General features: G+C 32.2%; 1 protein-coding gene across 1 annotated transcript in view; it reads left to right on the top strand.

Annotated features, from left to right (window-relative positions):
- Positions 1 to 22,965, top strand: part of LOC143071513 (sialin-like) — a 32,090-nt gene extending 9,125 nt beyond the window's left edge. Inside the window, exons 2-10 of the mRNA XM_076245863.1 lie at positions 1,597 to 1,814; positions 2,022 to 2,261; positions 3,093 to 3,180; positions 11,644 to 11,739; positions 12,124 to 12,263; positions 13,054 to 13,203; positions 13,888 to 14,020; positions 14,469 to 14,710; positions 16,061 to 22,965. Coding sequence (XP_076101978.1) covers positions 1,597 to 1,814; positions 2,022 to 2,261; positions 3,093 to 3,180; positions 11,644 to 11,739; positions 12,124 to 12,263; positions 13,054 to 13,203; positions 13,888 to 14,020; positions 14,469 to 14,710; positions 16,061 to 16,264 — 1,511 coding nt within the window. The 3' untranslated portion in view covers positions 16,265 to 22,965. The remainder of the gene's footprint in view (positions 1 to 1,596; positions 1,815 to 2,021; positions 2,262 to 3,092; positions 3,181 to 11,643; positions 11,740 to 12,123; positions 12,264 to 13,053; positions 13,204 to 13,887; positions 14,021 to 14,468; positions 14,711 to 16,060) is intronic.
- The last annotated feature ends 335 nt before the right edge of the window (positions 22,966 to 23,300 follow it).

Raw genomic sequence — 23,300 nt, 5'->3', positions numbered from 1 at the left:
GCTGGCGGCCATCTTGGATAATGGATCGGCTACAAAGTAACAACACTTGGTTAACACCTCATAAGGAACATTCATGCCATATTTGGTTTCATTCCATTCAGTGGTTCTCTAGAAGAAGTTCAAAATATAAAAAGTTAACGACGACGACGGACGACGGACGCCAAGTGATGAGAAAAGCTCACTTGGCCCTTCAGGCCAGGTGAGCTAAAAAGTCATATCCTTTTCCATAGATACCCCGGCGCCGTTAAAAAATGAAAGATATTCATTAGATAAAATTGGTAAAAAATACACTGGCTATCAACCAATCAAATCCAGCATTCCTAGATAAGGTGTAATTATCCGCTAAAATTCACAAAAAATGCAGATAAATTTCCATTAATTGTTTCGACAGGAAACAGTGGAGAAGCCAGACTTTAATGATGTACAATGTACATGCTTATCTGCACATTTTTTAGGGCCATTTCATACAGAAAATGATAATTTTTCCATTTTCACATTTTCAGTAATCTTGGTCTATAGGATAACAGAGTTGCTAATGCGAAAGGACTTAGACAATTCATGAATGCAAAACTATTCACGTTTCTTTTGAATAATGTAAATCATGCATATGGAACACACAGAATTTACTCAAAATTGTTCAAAATCTATCTTTGGGTCTTAGCAAAAATGAACTTCTCCATTACTTTGTCAACATTTACACGTGCCTATCCTTATTTTTGGTTGATCGTACATATGTTTTCAACCGACAAAGTCCACGTCCTCAGAACCATCTCTTTGCAGTAGTACTTGTCACCTGCATTGTCAACATAATCCTCAAAATAGTTTCTACAGAAGAATACAGCACTGGGCTTGAAGCATCCAGTGTCTCACACATCTGATAGCGATGTGTTATACACCAGCATGTTCCCTATCGAGTGACATCACAATTTAATTCGTCTAAATTAAATGCCAGACCAGTCTCATGTTTCTCAATCAATGTTGCGATTTGTTTGTTTGGTTATATTTCCTACAACACTGGGAAGCAGATACTGTGCAAAGTAGCTATTTTCTGATGATATAACATGACTCCAGTTCCATCATTACATGTATCATTTGGTCTATGAACGCAAAATATGATGAAACATTCCAATTCTGTTTTGGGGTGCTAGCAGCGTGATTGGCTCTCGTAGTCTGTTAACAACATCATGTTGGCATATTTTCAACTATATCAAGGGTTCTGACAAATCTAAAACACAAAACTGGTACTGCTATTATGACAAAATGCAGTCTGTGACCATCAGTATTTTTTGACAATATATTTTTGCCCAAAATCATGAAAAACATGTTCCCTCGATCAGAATAATAAGAAAAAGAACCATTGGTAGTGTCATAATGGCTGTTGGTAGTTATGAATCAAGTGTTTTTGTGTTAACTTGTTGTGTTGATATACTACAAAAATGTATATTTTATTACAAATTAAAACAGACATTGGAAAAATCTTTTAACACCTTTGGTTATTTTATAGTACATGTAGTATTCCAATTTTTTATTGGTGGAATTTAAATTTATATTATTACATTTCTACAATTTCTAATGTAAAGTTATGTTTTATTTTAGTACCATGGTGGACATCCAGTCGCCTTGGTCTGGCTATTCTGGGCTTCTTTGGATTTATCAATGTATATGCCTTACGTGTTAACATGAGTGTTGCCATTGTGTGTATGGTGAACAGAACAGCCATACAGACAAACTCCCAAGACCAAAATGGAAATGTAACAAAGAATGAGGTTGGATGTGGCTTTGGTCTAAATACTACAGGTACCAGTAACTTTGAGGTAAGTACATGTACAATTATATGTATTGAACAATTCTTAAGAATTTAAAGTTGAAAAGAAAATATAAAAAAAACCTAAACATTTTTAATAGAGAAAATAAAGTAATAACATGAATAATATTATAGGAATAAAAATTTGAGACCTGATCCTTTCACAGCTGTCTGAGTGTTTTGGGTAATTTATTAAAAGTTTATCTTTCCATTTTAGGATGGTGAATATATATGGGATAAAACAGTACAAGGATTTATTCTTGGGGCTTTTTTCTGGGGATACCTAGCTACTCAGATACCTGGTGGCTGGCTGGCCACAAAATTTGGTGGCAAAAGAGTATTTGGATGGAGTATGTGTATGGCCACAATAGCTACATTATTCACTCCATTAGCAGCAAATGTTAATCGTTCTGGTACATTACTAATTGTACTTAGAATTCTTGTTGGGTTTTCTTCAGTAAGTATTTATGTTATTTTAAGGAGATGCAGAAAGCATTGTAGATTTCAATAAATAGATGACATTTTTACTGCAATGGTAATGTTTTCCTGTATCAACTTTTTTTTTTATGCCCCCGCCATATCAGAGGGGGCATAAAAGTTTTGTCAGTCTGAACAGATAGAAAAATTGCTGAATTTGTCATTTCTGTCCTCTAACTTTAGTTTGACTCAACCAAATGTTATGAAACTTAAACACAATGCTTATTACCACAAAATACAGATCAAATTTTGATTTTGGTGGTCTCATTTGAACCGTTCTAGAGTTAGCAGGGGCATCATCTGTGTCCCATGAGCACATTCCCCATTTATTTTCAATAGTACTTATTTTACTTCACCAGATAAGCCTTTAGATAAGCCAAATCTAGACAAGGAATCTGAGCTTTTGTATGAGAGAGATCTCTTCCTTGATTTCAAGTTTTATTACATTGAATTTCTTACTTTATACACACACATTAGTTATACACACATATATATATAAGATAACTGTGGCAAGTGTTATTGGAGTCTTAAGTTTAGAACAAAGACATGAAAGAGAAGGCTGATATATATATATGTTAATTTGTATATATGTCCATTTGTATGAATAATCCTATTCTTTTGGTTGTAAATGCATTATTTAGAAAAATTGCCCTCATTATATATGCAGTCTGTTTTTTTTTGTAAAGTTTTATACTGAATGTCTGTATTATAGGTTGCAGTATTTCCAGCCATGCATGCTTTGTGGGGTAACTGGGCACCACCAATGCAGTCTGTTTTTTGTAAAGTTTTATACTGAATGTCTGTATTATAGGGTGCAGTATTTCCAGCCATGCATGCTTTGTGGGGTAACTGGGCACCACCAATGGAGAGAAGTAAACTTACAGCTTTTACTTATGCAGGTATAATGTAATAAAATCTCCCTCTTCATTGGATATTAAAGTTCTAGGTATAGTATTTATTTCTTTTGAGTACAGTTTACCTTTATTATAAACATGTATCAATTGAAATATATAAATAATCTACCGGTACACAATTGTAGCATGAACCACACATAAAACTAAATACATTGTACCATTATCACATCTATACTATTAAATGAAAAGACCTCATTTTGTGTGTCGCTTCTCTTCCTCCCACAATAAATTAATCATCATGCCTCTGTGTCCTATAGGTACCTTGCAAATTCGCATTTGTCATCCATTCTTATGACTATTCAGTTTGGGTTATTTTGGGAGAAAAACGAAAATTAAGGCGTCCGAATATTGCTTCCATCATCAAACCGACTTTCATGTCACACATGACTTCCGGTTTCAACATTGAGAACCAATAGTATGGTAGATAACAAAAATGAAAAATAAACAAGCCAATCAGAGCGTTGTCCATATCATGGTATTTATATCGTAAGAACCACTACTGTTATACTTCGGTTTTAACTTACACATAATTTTCTTTCTTAAGTTCTCAGACGGGGAGAGGACGACTATTTATCTGCGTTTATCTGCATGTGTACTATGATTAATATACTATTATATTACATGTATAAGTTACACTGTGTGCAGTTGTAACTTATACAAGAATTTATCGGGTCAATAAAATTTATATCGGGTGAGGCGAAGCCAAACCCGATATGAATTTTATTGATTGATAAATTTTATTGATTGATATTAGGACAATTGAACAATGTGTAACGAATTTATCCTGATTTTGTTATTTTACATATTATATTTAAATTCAATTTGAGGACATTATCAATCAAATATATTATAGATATTAAATTTGAAACTGTGAAAAATTAAAAAAATTAGCACTATAAAGCAACTTAATTTTTTTTTATTAGGTCAATTATATAAGGGCGATAATTCCAATTGATGTGATAAAAAATTGTACTGAAATTTATTAGGACAATATCAGCCAATCAAATTGCGAGAAATTACTCTGAATCAGGATAATTGCGTTTATCTGCATGTATACTATGATTAATATACTATTATAATATATAGAGACTCTCTATACAATACAGCAGTGAGTTTCCGTCGTCAAACCGACTTTTAAGTCAGACATGACTACCGGTTTTAAAATTGATAACCAATCGTATGATAGATAAAAAAAGGATAAATAAATTAGCCAATCAGAGCGTTGTCCATATCGTGGTTTTTAGATCGTAAGAACCACTTCTATTATACCTGGGTTTTACCTTTAATACACACAATTTTCATAAGTACTCGGACGGGGACAAGACAATTATTTTCACGTTTATCTGCATCATTCCCATGTATACTATGATTAATATACTACTATAATACATAGAGACTCTATATATAATAAATCAGTGATCGCCATGGACAAGAAACTTTATAGAATTTTAAATAGTGAATAGAAAATTAAAAACACTTTAATATTTATAATATAATTACTTATGTTCAAAGTATACAGAAATGCGAAAATAATGGAATATAACAGAAAACAAAATAATTACGGACTTTGAAAAAAAAAGAGAGGGCTTAGAAATATTGTCCTGTCTCCATGTACCTTTATGACTTTTGATATCATTTCTTAAATTCTCCAGACATAATTTTTATGCCCCACCTACGATAGTAGAGGGGCATTATTATGCCCCACCTACGATAGTAGAGGGGCATTATGTTTTCTGGTCTGTGCGTCCGTTCGTCCGTCTGTTCGTTCGTTCGTTCGTTCGTCCGTCTGTCCCGCTTCAGGTTAAAGTTTTTGGTCAAGGTAGTTTTTGATGAAGTTGAAGTCCAATCAACTTGAAACTTAGTATACATGTGCCCTATGATATGATCTTTCTAATTTAAATGCCAAATTAGAGTTTTGACCCCAATTTTACGGTTCACTGAACATAGAAAATGATAGTGCAAATTTCAGGTTAAAGTTTTTGGCTTCAGGTTAAAGTTTTTGGTCAAGGTAGTTTTTGATGAAGTTGAAGTCCAATCAACTTGAAACTTAGTATACATGTGCCCTATGATATGATCTTTCTAATTTAAATGCCAAATTAGAGTTTTGACCCCAATTTTACGGTTCACTGAACATAGAAAATGATAGTGCAAATTTCAGGTTAAAGTTTTTGGCTTCAGGTTAAAGTTTTTGGTCAAGGTAGTTTTTGATGAAGTTGAAGTCCAATCAACTTGAAACTTAGTATACATGTGCCCTATGATATGATCTTTCTAATTTAAATGCCAAATTAGAGTTTTGACCCCAATTTTACGGTTCACTGAACATAGAAAATGATAGTGCAAATTTCAGGTTAAAGTTTTTGGTCAAGGTAGTTTTTGATAAAGTAGAAGTCCAATCAACTTGAAACTTAGTATACATGTTCCCTTTGATAAGATCATTCTAATTTTAATGCCAAATTAGAGAATTTATTCCAATTTCACAGTCCTTTAAACATAGAAAATGATAGTGTGAGTGGGGCATCCGTGTACTGTGGACACATTCTTGTTTTTACAAAAATTCAACCTTAAAATGTCCGCAATTTCACTTTTAAATGTAAGTCATACAGGACTTCCGGTTTTAAACTTGCACATAAATTTCATAAGAGTACTCGAGGACAGGAGAATAATTATTGCGTTGATAGAGACTCCAAATAATATAGCAGTGATCATCTAGGAGAAGAAATTCATAGTTAATGGCAAATGCACTTTATTTATAGTATACGTATGTTCATGCATAGTATACTTACTTACTTACTGCCCGGTATGCCATTGGCATGTAGGACAGCAACAAAGGTTCTCCATTTCTGTCTGTCTTTGGCCATCTTTTCTACTGTTCTACTGTATTATTCATTGTCTTCAGTTCTTCTTCTACAGTACGTCTCCATATGTTCTTTGGTCTTCTTCGCTTACGCCTTCCTTCTGGAGACCAATGTAGAGCTGTTCTAGTGATGGAATTTCTATCTCTTCTGATGACATGCCCAATCCATTTCCAACGCCTTCTCATTAATATTGTACCCATGCTATCTTGATGACACTGTCTTAAAAGGTCTTCATTGGATATTTTGTTTGGCCAGAAAATACGCAGGATTCTTCTTAAGCTTTTGGTATGGAAAATTGACAGTTTGTTTAGATCGACTTCTGTCATCCTCCAGCATTCAGATCCGTATAGCAGAGTAGATAAAACACAACTCCTGTACTGTGTGATGATTTCCATACATTGTTTAATGATCTGAAAATATTTCTGGCTAAGTTTAATCTGTTCATGATATCATTTCCTGCACCTCCATCGTTTCTTATTGTACTTCCTAAGTATGTAAATGTTTCTGTGATGGGAAGATCTTTTCCATCTACTAGGATAGGAGCTGGGTTGTTGATGTTTAGGGTCATGACTTCTGTTTTCTTTGGATGATTTAAAGTCCAACTTGGCTGGCAAAAGTATGAAGGCGGTTTGTCTTCTCTTGTAAATGGTGGTGGGTATGAGATAAAAGAGCAAGATCATCAGCAAAATCCAGATCTTCTAGTGTTGATGAAATGTTCCATCTCATTCCTCTTGGAGCATCTTCTGTTGTTTTTCTCATCACCCAGTCAATGACAACATTGAAAAGAAGAGCAGACATCACACATCCTTGCCTAACTCCTGTTTTTACCTCAAAACAGATGTTGCTACGCCCTACACTGCAAGTGAAATTGTTGTAAATACTTTTGATAAGTTCGTTTATATCTTTTGAAATTCCATATGCTCTAAGTATTCGCCACAAGGTCTTTCTGTTGATACTGTCAAAAGCCTTCTGGAAATCCATAAAGTTGATGTAAAGCTGCCTTTGCCATTCTGTACATTGTTCGATGATGTTGCGTAAAGCAAAGATTTGATCAATGCACCCTCTACCTTTACGGAATCCTGCTTGCTCCTCTCTTAGTTGTTTATCAACTGCATCTATTATTCTTTGGATAATAATTTTAGCCATGATTTTACTAGGAATTGACAGTAGGATTATACCTCGCCAGTTATTACAGTCGCTTAGAGCTCCCTTTTTGGCTAGCTTTATTATTATGCCTTTGGTCTAATCGTCTGGTATGGTATTATTTTTCCCTCCCATATTGATGTAAATAGTTATTGAAGAATTTCAACTGCGAGTTCTCGGTCGACTTTGAAAAGTTCTGCATTCAGATTGTCCTGACCTGGTGATTTTCCATTTTTTAAAGATTTTATTGCTTTTACTATTTCCTGTCTGTCTGGTGAGTTGATATTAACTTCCAAGTCTTGAAGTGCCTCAATTACTATCACTTTGTCATCTGGTGGTAGCCTGTTAAGTATTTCCTTAAAGTGTTCTGCCCATCTGGCCTTTTGCTCGTCTTCTGTTGTCAATAGCCTTCCATTTTTGTCAATTATATGGACATCATTATTGTTACGAAATTTGCCACAGATTTCTCTTGTGATCTTGTAAATTTTTCCCTGTTCGCCCTTTTCTGCTGCTTCTTCTGCTTGTTTAGCAAGGTCTTCCATGTAAGCTCTTTTGTCTGCTCTAGCCATTTGTTTAACATTTTTGTCTAGTACTCTATTGCTTGCTTTGTGTCTTTCTTGTAACCGTTCAGATTTTGTGTCTAGTATCTTCTTATTCATGTGACGTCTTTCTTCTATAACCTTCCATGTACCTGGTGTTATCCATTTCTTCATCTTTTTACCCTGTTGAAAACCCAAACATTCTTTGCTAGTTGTTTAGTATATTGTTCTTATTTGATCCCATTTTGAGTTGACTTCTGTTGTTTCTGCTGGGATCATGTCAGGATTATCTGTCAGAGCTTGAAACTTATTCTTCAATTGGAGGATGAATGCATTTTTAGCTCACCTGGCCCGAAGGGCCAAGTGAGTTTTTCCCATCACTTTGCGTCTGTCGTCTGTCGTCGTCCGTCGTCCGTCGACGTTGTTAACTTTTACAAAAATCTTCTCCTCTGAAACTACTGGGCCAAATTAATCCAAACTTGGCCACAATCATCTTTGGGGTATTTAGTTTAAAAAATGTGTGGCGTGACTTGGTCAACCAACCAAGATGGCTGCCACGGCTAAAAATAGAACATAGGGGTAAAATGCAGTTTTTGGCTTATAACTCAAAAACCAAAGCATTTAGAGGAAATATGACGGGGTAAAAATGTTTATCAGGTCAAGATCTATCTGCCCTGAAATTTACAGATGAATCGGTCAACCCGTTGTTGGGTTGCTGCCCCTGAATTGGTAATTTTGAGGAAATTTTGCCGTTTTTGGTTATTATCTTGAATATTATTATAGATAGAGATAAACTGTAAACAGCAATAATGTTCAGCAAAGTTAGATTTACAAATAAGTCAAAATGACCGAAATGGTCAGTTGACCCCTTTAGGAGTTATTGCCCTTTATAGTCAATTTTTAACCATTTTTCATAAATCTTAGTTATCTTTTACAAAAATCTTTTCCTCTGAAACTACTGGGCCAAATTAATTCAAACTTGGCCACAATCATCTTTGAGGTACCTTGTTTGAAAAATGTGTCCGATGACCTGGCCATCCAACCAAGATGGCCACCACGGCTAAAAATAGAACAGGGGTAAAATGTAGTTTTTTGCTTATAACTCTGAAACCAAATCATTTAGAGGAAATCTGACAAGGAGTTAAATTGTTAATCAAGTCAATATATATCTACCCTGAAATATTCAAATGAATTGGACAACCGGTTGTTGGGTTGCTGCCCTCCAATTGGTATTTTTAAAGAAATTTTGCTGTTTTTGGTTATTATCTTGAATACTATTATAGATAGCGATAAACTGTAAACAGCGATAATGTTCAGCAAAGTTAGATTTACAAATAAGTCAAAATGACCGAAATGGTCAGTTGACCCCTTTAGGAGTTATTGCCCTTTATAGTCAATTTTTAACAATTTTCATTAATTTGGTAAATTTATGTAAATTTTTACCAAATATTTTTCTCTGTTACTAATGGGCAAAGTTCATTATAGATGTAATTGTAAGAAGCAAGAACGTTCAGTAAAGTAAGAACTTCAAACACATCACCATCACCAAAATACAATTTTGTCATGAATCCATTTGTGTCCTTTGTTTAATATGCACATAGACCAAGGTGAGCGACACAGGCTCTTTAGAGCCTCTAGTTTACTTTATAGTCTTGTAATTTTTCAATATCATATCTTGTGGGGACAAGTGTTTTACGTCCTGTACTTCTCAATTTCATCTTAATATTTGCAGTAACAAGGTGATGGTCACTACCAACATCTGCTCCCCTCTTGACTTTAACATCTAATAATGAACACTCCAAGTACCATTTATCATAAGGTGGTCTATCTGATTCTTATCCCTTCCATTAGGAGAACACCATGTTAATTTGTGTATATCTTGATGTGGAAAGAGTGTTCCTCCTACTACCAAGATGTAAGCTGCACATAATTCTACTAGTCTTTCTCCATTATCATTTATAGTACCACATCCATGTTTACCTATTATTCTGTCCATATCAGTGTTGTTGTTTCCTTCTTTGGCATTCAAATCACCCATCACTACCAATAGATCATGACATGGTACCAATCTCACTTCAGCTTGTAGTTGTTCGTAGAAGGTGTCTTTCATAGCCTTCATCACTGTCATTTGTTGGTTCATAGCATTGTATAAGAGTCATGTTGGTGTGCACTCCTTTAAATTTTGCTGTTATCAATCTACTATTGACAGGTTTCCATTTGATAAGTCTCTTTTCAGTGCCTTTCTTGAGGATGATGCTACTCCTTCAAAATGATAGTTGTCATTTCTCCCTGAGTAAAGAACTGTTTCTCCTGTGTCGGTCTTTACCAGAACCTGTCCATCTACTTTCGCTAACTCCCAAAATGTGCAAATTATATCGCCTCATTTCTGATGTGACCTGTGCAAGTTTCCCAGTTTCATACATAGTACGTACGTTCCTGAATCCTATTCTGGTTTTTGCTTTAGCGCTTAGCACTTCATTCCTGGCAGCAGCTTCCTTGCGGCTTTCTCCACTGGCAATCATACTATTTTCTTGAAGGCCTATTCGCACATGCTGTTTCCATAACTTAATTCTTTTTACAGGATAGAGTTGTTGGCCCTATGCCGAACCCCCTACTTGGAGGGCCAGGGATTTTTTGTCGATGTTTCCTTCCTTTAAATAAGTTCCTAACCAAGGCTGACAAACCATTATCTGCCCGTTTTTATTTCAGAGTTTTCTTTCTCCTATATAGATTACCTTCCAAGGTTAACGATCATCATCTAACCGGCTATTTACCCATAGTTGGGGCTAGGTTGATGGGAGTAAGGGCATGTCTAAACATCGGTGGGCCTACACTCTGCATCTTTAGGGCCCTTGCTGCTCCAAGATCCTCTACAGTAAAGCCTGGGATACTAGATCCCAGTTACCATGTGCTGTCTCAGGGAAGCACTGTAAAAGTCTTGACAGTGTAGAGGCTATGTACTGGCAGGGGAGGCTTACTCTCTTCACTTACATATGTAGGCTAGCCAGCGGCAGCTGCTTTTCTTAAAAAAAACAACCACACTAGACGCATACTACTGCCCTGTGAAACAACCACCAGCACATATGCATAGTATACAGAAACACGAAAATAATGGAATTTAACAGAAAAAAATAACGGACTTTGGAAACAAGGGAGAGGACTTAAAACTGTTTCCAAGTACCTATGAATTTTGATACCTTTTTTGAAATTCTTCAGATATGAAATCTTTTACTGCAATTCTCCAGACACAAATTCTCACAAGCTCTAATGCACGCGATTTTGCGGGTGTGTTCTAGTGATTTTTTGATATATTGAAAGGAAAAATAGTGTATTTCAGTTTCTAGGAATGAAAATTAGGAGTCAGTCATAATCAACAATATACAGTCAATCAAATCAGGTTTCAAACAAGATGATGTCGATCATTTACAGTTTTTTTTCACATTTTTACAACTAAGAAATCTAAATAAAATCTTCTATTAAAGTTAAATAGCTTTTGCTTGGATTGCAAATAATTCTTAATCTTTAATTCTTTTAAGACCCCCGCTGTTATCACTGGGGGCATTTATTGTTACCCTTGACTGTCTGTCCCTCTATCTGTCCATCCCATTTTTTTGTTTTTTTATTCTAATTTTAGTTTGCCTTATGCAAATTAAAGAAACTCGTACACAATCATGACAATGCTAAGAACTTCAACAGACAAACAGACAGCTGTGCCCCTTTTTAATTGAAAGTTGCAAAGCTTAAGATGGGGCATTCATGTTTTGAAACATATTCTTCCTTTAATGGTGTCTGTAGTGGTAAAAAAGACAAATGACAAACTTTCCTTTATCCTGTGTTCTTTAAAGCTATAAGTAATTTATATACCATTTAGAATTGTATTTATGGTTTGATTGGAAACTATTATTTTACAGGAGCACAAGTTGGTAATGTGATAACCTTTCCATTAGCCGCTTTATTATGTAAATATGGATTTGCAGGAGGCTGGCCATCAATCTTTTATGTATTGGGTGAGTTTTAATTCTAGTGACTTGTCAATTTGTTTTTACTTAACAATGGAATTTTTTTTTTTTTATTTTGAATAATAAAATGATAAGGTATAGATCTTCCAAAACAAAATACTGAAAGATTGTTTTCTTACTATTATTTGTGCATGAACTGTTGGAATTAACTGTTAGATTGTTTTTTTACTATTATTTGTGCAATATTTCAACATTTAGCAATTTAGCAATCCAGATACGTTATTCTAATGAGGTTGCTCAGACTTGAATAGTTGGCATTAGAATGTGCATTTACTAATGTAATTAAAGGGAGGAAAATCAGTAAAAAGTAGAAAGAATCCTCCGTCAGTTATATGTATTCCTGGTTAGAAAAATATTTGTATGTAATTTCAGGGACAGTTAATTTTGTCTGGTTTGTGCTGTGGATGCTTTTAGTCAGTGATAATCCAATGGAACATAAAAGAATTTCTAAGATTGAACAGGAATATATTGTTATGTCCTTGGCAGAAAGTCGTCATGCTGAAACAGGCAAAGTAAGATATAAAAAAATCATTAGCATTTACAGCAATAAATATATAACTAAAACACTACACAGAAAACTGAAGATAAAGCAACACAAAACCCACCAAATCCAGGGATATATTCAACACAAAACCCCCCAAATCCAGGGATATATTCAACACAAAACCCACCAAATCCAGGGATATATTCAACACAAAACCCACCAAATCCAGGGATATATTCAACACAAAACCCACCAAATCCAGGGATATATTCAAGTGCTCAGGAAGGGTTAGCAGGTCTTGCTTCAATTTTAGCACCTGTATTGTTACTCATTGCAAGTAAAATATATGATAGGTTTCATCCAGGGGATGTCACAATTCAAGGAAAAGAGTACATGATTGTGTTTACTACAAATAGAAATAGCCCTGGTCATCTTTGAAACATAATTTCTATACAGTCGACAAAATTATAATGGCATAAACCTTCTGATGGAATGACTTTAATATTGCCTTTTGTAACTTAAATGCTATAACTTCCTCAAAAGCACCTTCCATCAAGGAAATCATTCTAGGAAAAAAAACAGCCCTTGAATAATAAGAGTATAAACAAATGATAAATGATTGTGCAGTGTATGTAGTATTTTATTAGTTGAATGAAGCAAAACAGAACCTAAATCTAAATTTTACCGAGATATTAAAAACCACAAGAGTTGCAATTATTTTAATGGATAGTTTATATGTTCATTTTTTATCAGTTTACTATTGTTTTTTCAATGACTCATGTGCTGACATTTAATAAAATATGGAAATGTCTTTTTAGGAACTAGATGTCCCATGGAAGAGTATATTAACTTCACTACCAGTTCTTGCAATTGTTGTATCTAATATAACATCTGACTGGGGAGCCTACACATTACTAACAAATATACCAACATACATGAGTGAAGTCTTAAAACTGGATATAACATCAGTAAGTTTACAATTTTTACCATTTTTCAAAAATGTAAAAAATTCAAAAAAATTGAACCGCACACTTTGTCTGAAAAATTTCATTGGATACATAGCAATTTTGATCATTGAGAAGCTTAATATTTTCATAACAATAGATTAAGTTTAAAACATTTAGCTGATTTTAAAGAGTTATCTCCCTGTAGTGGTATGAACCACCATAACATACATTCCCCCAAAAAATTGTCCAATATACCAATCTTGAGTAGTGAAGTAAAGGCCAAATGTTTTGCAATTTTTACAAAATCTTACAAGCAAAGTCAAGAGTAAAAAGTTATCAAAATCTCTGTACTTTAACCAGCATACAATAAAAAACCACATTGAAAACATGAACATGTAAAGGGAATCACATGCTTTTTGACAAAGAATGAACACTTTTAACATAAAGTATACAAGGTAAACATGGTCCTCTCTCTAGCGATACAATTTAAAAGACGTAAGGACAATAATTAGACAAAAATAACTGTTGGAATGTGTGTGAGTGGTTGAGGAAGTTCAATTCCTGTTTGAAAAAAAAAGACTTGCTGCTTATCAGCTTCAGTCCTTACAATGATATTGTAAATTATTCTATTGAAGGATACTGTGTTGTGTGATATATCTTTTTTTACAATGAAGAGTGGTGTTAATGTTTGAATATCTTTTCCAGAATGGACTTTACTCAGCCTTACCATATGTAGCTTTCTGGGCAATGATTAACATTGCTGGTTGGATGGCAGATTTCTTCAGGGAAAGACGTTTCATGAATACAACCATGACTAGAAAAATATTTGATTCTTTTGGTAAGCTTATAAACGTAAAAATAATGAAATTTTGTGAAGTTTCATTGAAAGAAAACTCATAAAAACTACTAGATAAAAAATGAAAATATATAATGTTGCCGTACTACTGTCTATGTCTAGCTGGTTTTAAAAATACAAGTGTTGATCATTTTGAAAGAAAGAGGACATGAAGTTAATGGTATGTTATACATAGGTTAGATACAAATGTTGAAAGAATTAGAATTGATAATGGAAACATGGGGGTGGGGAGAGCTCAGAGAAAATGGATGTTATTATACTAAAACTCCACAATATATAAATGAACTAAACTTAAAAAAACATTCAAAACTGACAAAGGCTTGTTTGTTTTGTTTTTGTTGTGTTATGTTGCCAAAATATGCCATGCAATAGTTTCAAAATTGTCATTTTTTTTTTTTTTTTTTTACAACACTTCATGCTTTTATTTTAGGTAAAATTGTACCAGCACTTATGTTGATTTGTTTAGGCTATGTAGACTGTACCACTCCCACTCTTGCTATAGTATTGCTCATCCTAGCAGTCAGTCTGACAGGGTTCCAGTACAGTGGCTTCCTTATCAATCATGTGGATATAGCCCCACCATATGCTGGTATATTGTTTGGAATCAGTAATTCTATAGCATCAGTAACTGGATTTATATCACCTTCAGTTGTAGGTGCTATCACTAATGAGGTAAGGAAATAAATATATAGATGTATTAATTAATCAAGCTGACTGCTCATATGAATCATGCAGTTTTAAAAAATGTATGATGTACATAAAATTACAAAAAGTGAATTTGTAAATGAATTTGTCATTCAGTTGTTTGATTGAGGTGTATAATTATTTGAATAATTATTATCTCTCCTTGTATCTTTATCTGTTACACTTTTTATATGTTTTTTAATCTATGCATTTTATTGAATTTGCATTACATAATTAAACGATAACAAATAAAAAAAATTATGTACAGGAAAGTTTAAGTTTTGATTTTAAGAAAAAAAATGTCTTTTATCAATTATTAGTTACACCCTGATTCATTAGTGGATTGTTACTGAATAGACTATTGATAATTGATAGTACAATAGGGGGGTGGTAGAACCCTTATCGGGACTCTGGGATCGGGTGTTTTTAAGCTCAGGATTTCAGGATTGGTCCTTTCGGGATCAGGGAATTCTTTTTTCAAATTTTGGGATGTCAGGATTTTAAATTTCTTTAAGTTTGGGACCTCAGGATTTCATGTTTTTAAGCCCGGGATTTCATGTCAATTCATTTTGTACCTATGTATCTTGTCATACTTTGAATGACAAAATTATTTTATTTATTAATATTACTTTTACTGTTATGTCTGTTTTCTGTGATACACATTTGACGTGATCTTTACTTTTGTATCTCATCATACTTTGAACTACCCTATTATTTTATTTATTATAATTACTTTTACTGTTAAGTCTGTTTTTGTTATATCTATTTTACGTGACTGTATTTATGTATCCCGTCATACTTTGAATGACAAAATTATTTCATGTCTACCTGTGCGAATTTCAAACGCGCAATTTTACACCAGTACTTAAAACCCTCCATCCTTTATTGGTGCATTTTACATAGATAAATTAAATTGTATAATATAAACAAAATGAGGAAGTTAAATTTGATGTATGCCTTTTTGTGCTTCTTCCTTACATTTGTTGTTTTTATAGTGATTTAGATGATAACAGAATGTTGACTGCTGTACCCCTATTTTTTTTACCTTTTTACCTATTGTGTCTGTTTGTTTTGTTCACGCATCGGTGACAATATAATGGAATTTGATGCAACTGTCATACAAGTGAGAGGTTTAGCTAGCTATATAACCAGGTTCAATCCACAATTTTCTACATTTGAAAATGCCTGTACCAAGTCAGGAATATGACAGTTCTTGTCCATTCGTTTTTGATGCGTTTTGTTATTTGATTTTGCCATGTGATTATAGACTTTCCGAATTGATTTTCCTCTGAGTTCAGTATTTTTATGATTTTACCTTTTATCTTATTTTCATTTTAGGCACAGACACGAGATGAATGGCAGAAAGTGTTTTATATAGCTGCAGCTATTTATGCCTTTGGAGCTGTGTTTTACTTAATATTTGGTAGTGGGGAGCTACAAGATTGGGCAAGAGAAAAGAGGGACCTGGAATTAAATGTGGAAATGGAACCATTGAAAATGGATGAAGAAAAACCACCAGTGGATAATAATGTTAATATTTGAAAAACTAAATGATTGTAGAATTATTCAAATCTATCTCTACATGCTCTAAGGAATAGTATTAAACGCTAGATATTTGAAAAACTTAATGTTTGTAGAATTATTCAATTCTAGCTCTAAGAAATAGTATTACATGCTAGATCTAGGAAGTAGTAATAAATGCTCGATCATCTTCATGTTTTAAGGTTAAAGGGTAAAGGTCCCAGAGGGAAATGCACACATTATCAGCTGATTTCAATATCAATTATATGTAGGAAGTTCAAATTGCATAAATTATTCACGAGTTTTGCACTTGTCTATATTGAAATGAACTGTAGTTAGTATGCTTTAATACATTTTGACATGATTGCATGTCGTTAAACTTTTTTTGATGTAACCAGCAATCTTGTATATTTAGACAATTCTATTTAGTGTATATGCTATGCAACATATTGGTATTAAAAATAAGAAATATATTAATAGAAAACTTAAACCTTAACCTTTGTATAGAAAAAAGTCATATCAGTCGAAGTAAGTAGTGTGTGAAAAAATACATGAAATCAGTCAGCCTAGGGTAAACAAATAAATACTTTGTCTCATTTATTTTGAAATTGTTTTAACGTTGTAATACATGTATGCTTCTTGTTTTCTTGTTATATTTGATAATTGGTACATGTATGGTATATTTTTTTGTTCAAAGTTTTGTTTGTTTACTATGTAAATACAGTTAAACCTGCCCAAAAGACCACCTGTATTAAGCAAAAACCTGTGTTAAAAGATCATTTATTTTAGATCCTCCTGTAGTGCATTTCATATAAATTGGACCTGTATTAAGAGACCACCTATCTTATGAGACAACTTTTTAACTCTCAGTTGGGTGGTCTCTTAAAACTGGTTTTACTTTAGTTTTATGCCACACCCAGATCATTGAGACTTACGGTTTGCAAAAATATCATATATAAAAGTTTTCTAAGATAAAATTTTTAGGAAGGTATATCATGTATATGCTAATTTCACAAAGTTTTAGAAAGCATTTAGAAAAATGAAGTTATTTATTTGTGCAATTATATAATCGTGCCTTTTTTATGAAAAAATATATATTTTATTTAAATACTTATGTATATATTCACTTATTTATGTACAAAACTGCCAAGTATCTCATAATTCAGTAAGAACAGTACAATTATAATTTATATTACGTTTTACACTGCCAAATCATGGTAAAAAATCACATCAACATCAATCATCACAGATCACACATTATTTAACCAACTCTCATAATAATTGTAAATGTTGTAAGTTGGGATAAGCCACATTTATTCTGACAATTTTCACAATTGTTATTCCCAAGTTAAACATTTTGATATAGGATTGTTTGAATAGTGATGTATCATACACTTGATTTATAGTTGTTCATATCAGATTTATTTTGTTTGAAATAATTATTATGCAACATCATCATTATCATTGCTGTTATAATGTTCACATTTTTAAAGTTGTTATTTTTGGAAAAAATCTTTTTTTTTTAATTGTTTGTTGACATTTTTTACCAAAAACTACTCAGTTAACATTTTTTTATCTGATTACATATGTCTCGAAGATTTATTTTTATTGTTATTGTACAAATATACATTATTTTATTATCATGAGTGAGATCTGAAAATACTTATAAACCTGAAATGTTCAGCTTTTGTTTAATTGTTAATATTGACATTTTATTGTATAATAATTTATTTATATATAACGAGACCAATGATAAATTTTTTCAACATTTTAAATGTGCTACTTGTGCTGAGATATAGCCAATTCTTGTCATTTCATCACATAAAGTACAAAATGTCTTGCCTGTTTTATGTTAAAACATTAGGAATTGTTTTTTTGAAAATAACTTTGTAACCGATGGAAAATAATTTTTATAACAATATTTTAATTAAAATGGAAATGCTTCATGCATCTTTACAATACACTTGTGAATTTGTTTTATAGATAATATTAAAATATTTGCTTCTGGTTTCTTTTTTACATATTTGTATAAATGCTTAGTTTGCAGAGTATGAAAATTGTAAGACAAAATCAATGGATAGTAGATGTTTCAGTTTGCACCTATCAATTTATCTTTGCAAAACAAGAACTGTTTGTACCTGGATAACAATTATTCTGATTTTGTTAAGAAATAGCCAAGACTTGTCACCCATCACAGAATTAACATTTTCTTGCCTGTGTTTTTTTGCTAGTAAAAGGACTTGTTTTATTGCAAAACTTGTAATTAAATATTATTTTGCATCCATTCTAATCATAAAATTATGTTCTCAGTTACTTGGAATAGTAAATATGTTCATTATGATGAAAACTTTTAAAAATATATATGCAAAATTCAGGTTTACCTAGATTTTACTGTTCAATGAACATAGAAATGATTAATTTGAGCAGGGTTAATACTGTGTCCAATGGACACATATTTTCGTTAATTATATTTTCTGTACATTTTGATTAGATAATTATAGAAGTTTGCTGTTTTATTCTTTGATTTGATTTTGTTTTGGTTTATTGACATGTTTTTTATAATATTTTAATTGTTATAGCCTTGCTTATTATTTGGGGCTGCAGGCATGCTTTTTACTTATCCTGGTAGTTTTATTGTTATATACTCATTTATAGCATCTGTAAATTTAATGCCAGATGTAAATATTTTTCTTGTTATTCTTAAATGTTCTATGCAAAGGGGACTTCTACTATTTTTATGAGTTTTTTTCCTTGATTTTTGTTATCCAAGTTATTTGACTACCGAAAAATGACAAATTTCTGTGTTTTCATAGTGTTAAAAGATGAATACAATTCTGTTAACCAATGACTTTAATGAGAGAAAAATTTAAAACGAAGTATTATGAAATGATAGTTGATGACTTAACCTGTAATGTTTCCATGGGTTTTGTGAACTTCATATCTCCTATGGATCCGTCAATCTTTGTCCATGCAAAAGAAGCGCGGACCTTTATGTTGATAAATGTATTCATGATATAAATGTATCTACAAATAATGCATAAAATTCATTCCAGGTGAAAAAAATTTATAAACTTAAATAAACTCACTTGAAAAAGTTGAATACTCTGCTGGGAAGGAGTTGGTTCACTAACTCAGAATTTTGGCCCAAAAATTCTGAAATTTTTTCTCTACCAAAATGTGGTCAAAATTTGAAGAAAACATGTGCTAAAATGTCCAATAGTTTTGCAGCTAAAATATCTTGATTTGTTTCAGAATTTTTCATAATTTATGACCGTTTTCTGAAAAATTAAGATGTAGAATGCATATTTTGAAATTATGCAACTGATGAACCATGTTAGTTTGTATCTATACCAGAAATCCTTCACACATGAAATGAATTAAACTTGTAATGAAGGAAGCATTTTATACATTTAATCATTGAAATTAGTTTTACTAGTTTTAATTTATGATTAATTAATGAAATGCAATACTTTTTTTGAGATGTAAGATTAATATTATTTTGACAATTTTCAATTTTCCCGATTTAAGGGACTCATCATGCCCCTTCTATGGCATATATGTAAAAATGTTGTAAAAAAAAATGAAACATTTATTATGTCCCATTTATGGGCATCATGTTTCTGGTCTGTGCGTCTATTTGTCTCTTTCTCCGTCCATCTGTCTGTCCTGCTTCAGGTTAAAATTTTTGGTCAAGGTATTTTTTGATGAAGTTGAAGTCCTATCAACTTGAAACGTAGTACACATGTTCCTTATGACATGATTTTTCTAATTTGAATGCCAAATTAGAGTTTTTACCCCTATTTCAAGGTCCTCTGAACATAGAAAATGATAGTGTGATTTGGGCGTCCTTGTACTATGGACACATTCTTGTTGTTATTTAATGTATTACCAACACATCTCAGCTTTCTAACGTTTGGTGAAAACATATTACAGATTTTAAAAGTTTTGAATTGAAAGTGTTAAAATGATTACAATCTAAGGGGTCATCCATAATTGTCAACCATTTTCCAAAGTGTACAAAACGTACACTTGGGGGGAGGGGGTTAAAAAATCAACATTTTTACCGTACGCTTTTTTCTTATTTCCGGAATTTATATCGTTTCCGTAGGGAAAGTCGATTTTTAAATCGAGAATTGGCTTGGGTGTGTTTCTCTTCTTATTTCTTCTTTATTATTTTCACTTGATGATATTGATTTCGATATCATAATTCTACTCAATCGGGATTGAACGATTAAAAGATCAAATCATATGAAAACTAAATCTTTCAAAAATATGAACTAGTAAAATTATTTAAACAAAAAGTTTGCAAGCATTTCTCAGTACCCCTGATTGTCAATTTCACCTGCTTTATCATTGATCGATATCGTTTTACTCTGTTTAATAAACAAAATTGATGGAAACACTAACATGCTAAATTCTTTGAATGTTTTGATTTTGACAAGACGCCATTTTGTGAAAAGATTTTAAACCAGTCCTTCGATTAATTTCCTTGTAATGCATTCCAAAATAGTAAACCAGTAAACCGGAAGTAAACTTATTTTTCTTAGTATAAGCCTCCTTTAATTAGGAGCACCTCCATATGAAGTTTAACCTTAACTTAAAAAATATCCAATATATGTACACGTTACAGTATATATATACATAAACGATAATAGTGCCATGAATGGCATATTTACAGGGACCTTTTAAATAGAAATACAGGCGGGAAATTTAAAAACTCAAAATGTTTTAAAACATTACACTTTTATTGATTGCTGTCTTGAGCTCTGATTCCATCAACAACTGTCAGTCCATACTTTACCAATGCAATATAACCATGCATTTCCCTTTCTTTGATTCGTAGCATAATTTATGTGCCCTTTTGTTAATCTTTTGCATGCTCTAGGTGCCCTTTTTTATTGGAGTTACCATTCCCACTGTGTGATAGGGGAAACACTAATTTTTGTACTCTTTATTCTGACAAAACACAAGCATAGATAGATGTCATCAAATAAAACAGTCAGATATGTTTTAGTTTTTTTTCAAAGCAAATTTCTATATTAAACTAAAATATAATAGACAGGATCTTCTTTTTATTAAGAATGACTGATTCTTCTCTTGAAATCTGAAAATGGTTGATGTACACTTTTTGAGGGAGGGTGGGGGGTCTGAAAAAGTGTGCGTTTTGTACACTTTGGAAAAAGGTTGACAATTATGGATGACCCCTAAATGGTCAGGTGGTCAATCAGTTTTTCTTGAGTTCCAGCATTATGATGTAGGAAAACAAATGATGTGAATATAGTTATCTTGTATTTTTTTTCATTTAAAATTTACTTGGAAAAGTATTTATGAAACTTGCATGTTATTTCTGAAATTTGTTTACAGTGACAAAAATCCATTTAACATTTACATGTATTTTTTACCAGTAAAATTTTAAGCAGTTTAATTGTATAGATTACGTTTTATTTATTATGACATTAGAATATGTTTAAACCATCATCATGTGACTCTTTGCCCTCCAGCTTCTACAGCTTCTATTGGCTAAAGAAACCTTAAATGAGCAAGTGTGTATGTTTTGCATAATATTAATATTTTTATTTATGGGAGTCGACAGATCTTAATGTTTTTAAAATAAATCTTAATTGTAATTTTGTTATAATGAAAATAAGATTTAAGATTTTGGAATAATATTCAATAATTTTCTCAAAGTAATCAATCTAGCAAGAAAAATATATATATTTATTTTTATAGCATGCTAAATTTTCTTAGAGTAGTCAATCCAGTGGTACATTTTTCAGATCAGAAATGGTAGTTTTGTATATAGTATAACATTTTGTTTTTATTTATAGGGTGAAAATTTATTAATAATATTCTGCACTTTCAATAAAGCATTACAGAATAGGTGTTACAAAAAGTATGATTTTTTCAAAATACTAAAGATTTTCTTATTCTACGCATAGATTATAGGTTACAAAAAGTATGATTTTTTCAAAATACTAAAGATTTTCTTATTCTATGCATAGATTACCTTATTTAGTACAACATTTTGAAATTTTATGTCCTCAATGCTCGTCAACTTCGTATTTGTTTAACTCAATAACTATTTTGATCTGAGTGATCCAGTGTGTGTCACTGACTAGTCTTATGTAGACACTGGCATTTTTAAATTGTTATCCTGGTACTTTTGATAACTAATTACAATACACTTGATGATGATTTTGCATCAGACAAGACATTCATATCAATCTGATATTACAGCATATTCCGTGTCTATGCTTTACTCACAAGGATCTTAGCATTTTATATCTGTTCAAGACCTTTCAAGATCCTCTGGTTTTGTTGTAATGATACACATCTTCCACTATTTTATATCTGTTCAAGACCTTTCAAGATCCTCTGGTTTTGTTGTAATGATACACATCTTCCACTATTTTATATCTGTTCAAGACCTTTCAAGATCCTCTGGTTTTGTTGTAATGATACACATCTTCCACTATTTTATATCTGTTCAAGACCTTTCAAGATCCTCTGGTTTTGTTGTAATGATATACATCTTCCACTATTTTCAGACAGGCAAAAGCAAGGATACAGAATGTTTATTTTAATCAGATTGCATTTGAATTGTCTGTGATAGTAACACTTACGTGAAATAATCTACAAGTAATGTATTTTTATACAGATCATACATGTGATAATTTCATTTAGTTCAGGATTTGATGCTTTGAATAAACATAGACAACACATTTTTTGTTTTATATTTTTTAATAGTTTCAGGGAGTGTAGACTTATATATTGTGTTATGAAATCTTATAAGACTTGCTGTAAATGGAGAAATATACATGCAGGAGTTATTTTGCCTGATTTCACTATTGTGTGTGAAAATCCACTTCACTAAATGCTTTTAGAAAGCAAAGATACTGATAGGAAGGAAACAAATATTGTTGATACACGAATTTGTTCCCATGCATAAAGTTTATGCAGAGAAATCTCCAGTCCATGAAAATGTAAAATTTTATGGTACAAGTTTTACATATCACAAAATATATAAAAATTTCACAAATTCAACCCTGGTAGTTGG

The sequence above is a fragment of the Mytilus galloprovincialis genome, chromosome 4 (assembly GCF_965363235.1).
Source record: "Mytilus galloprovincialis chromosome 4, xbMytGall1.hap1.1, whole genome shotgun sequence".
NCBI lineage: Eukaryota > Metazoa > Mollusca > Bivalvia > Mytilida > Mytilidae > Mytilus > Mytilus galloprovincialis.
This window is presented reverse-complemented; position numbering and strand designations above follow the sequence as displayed.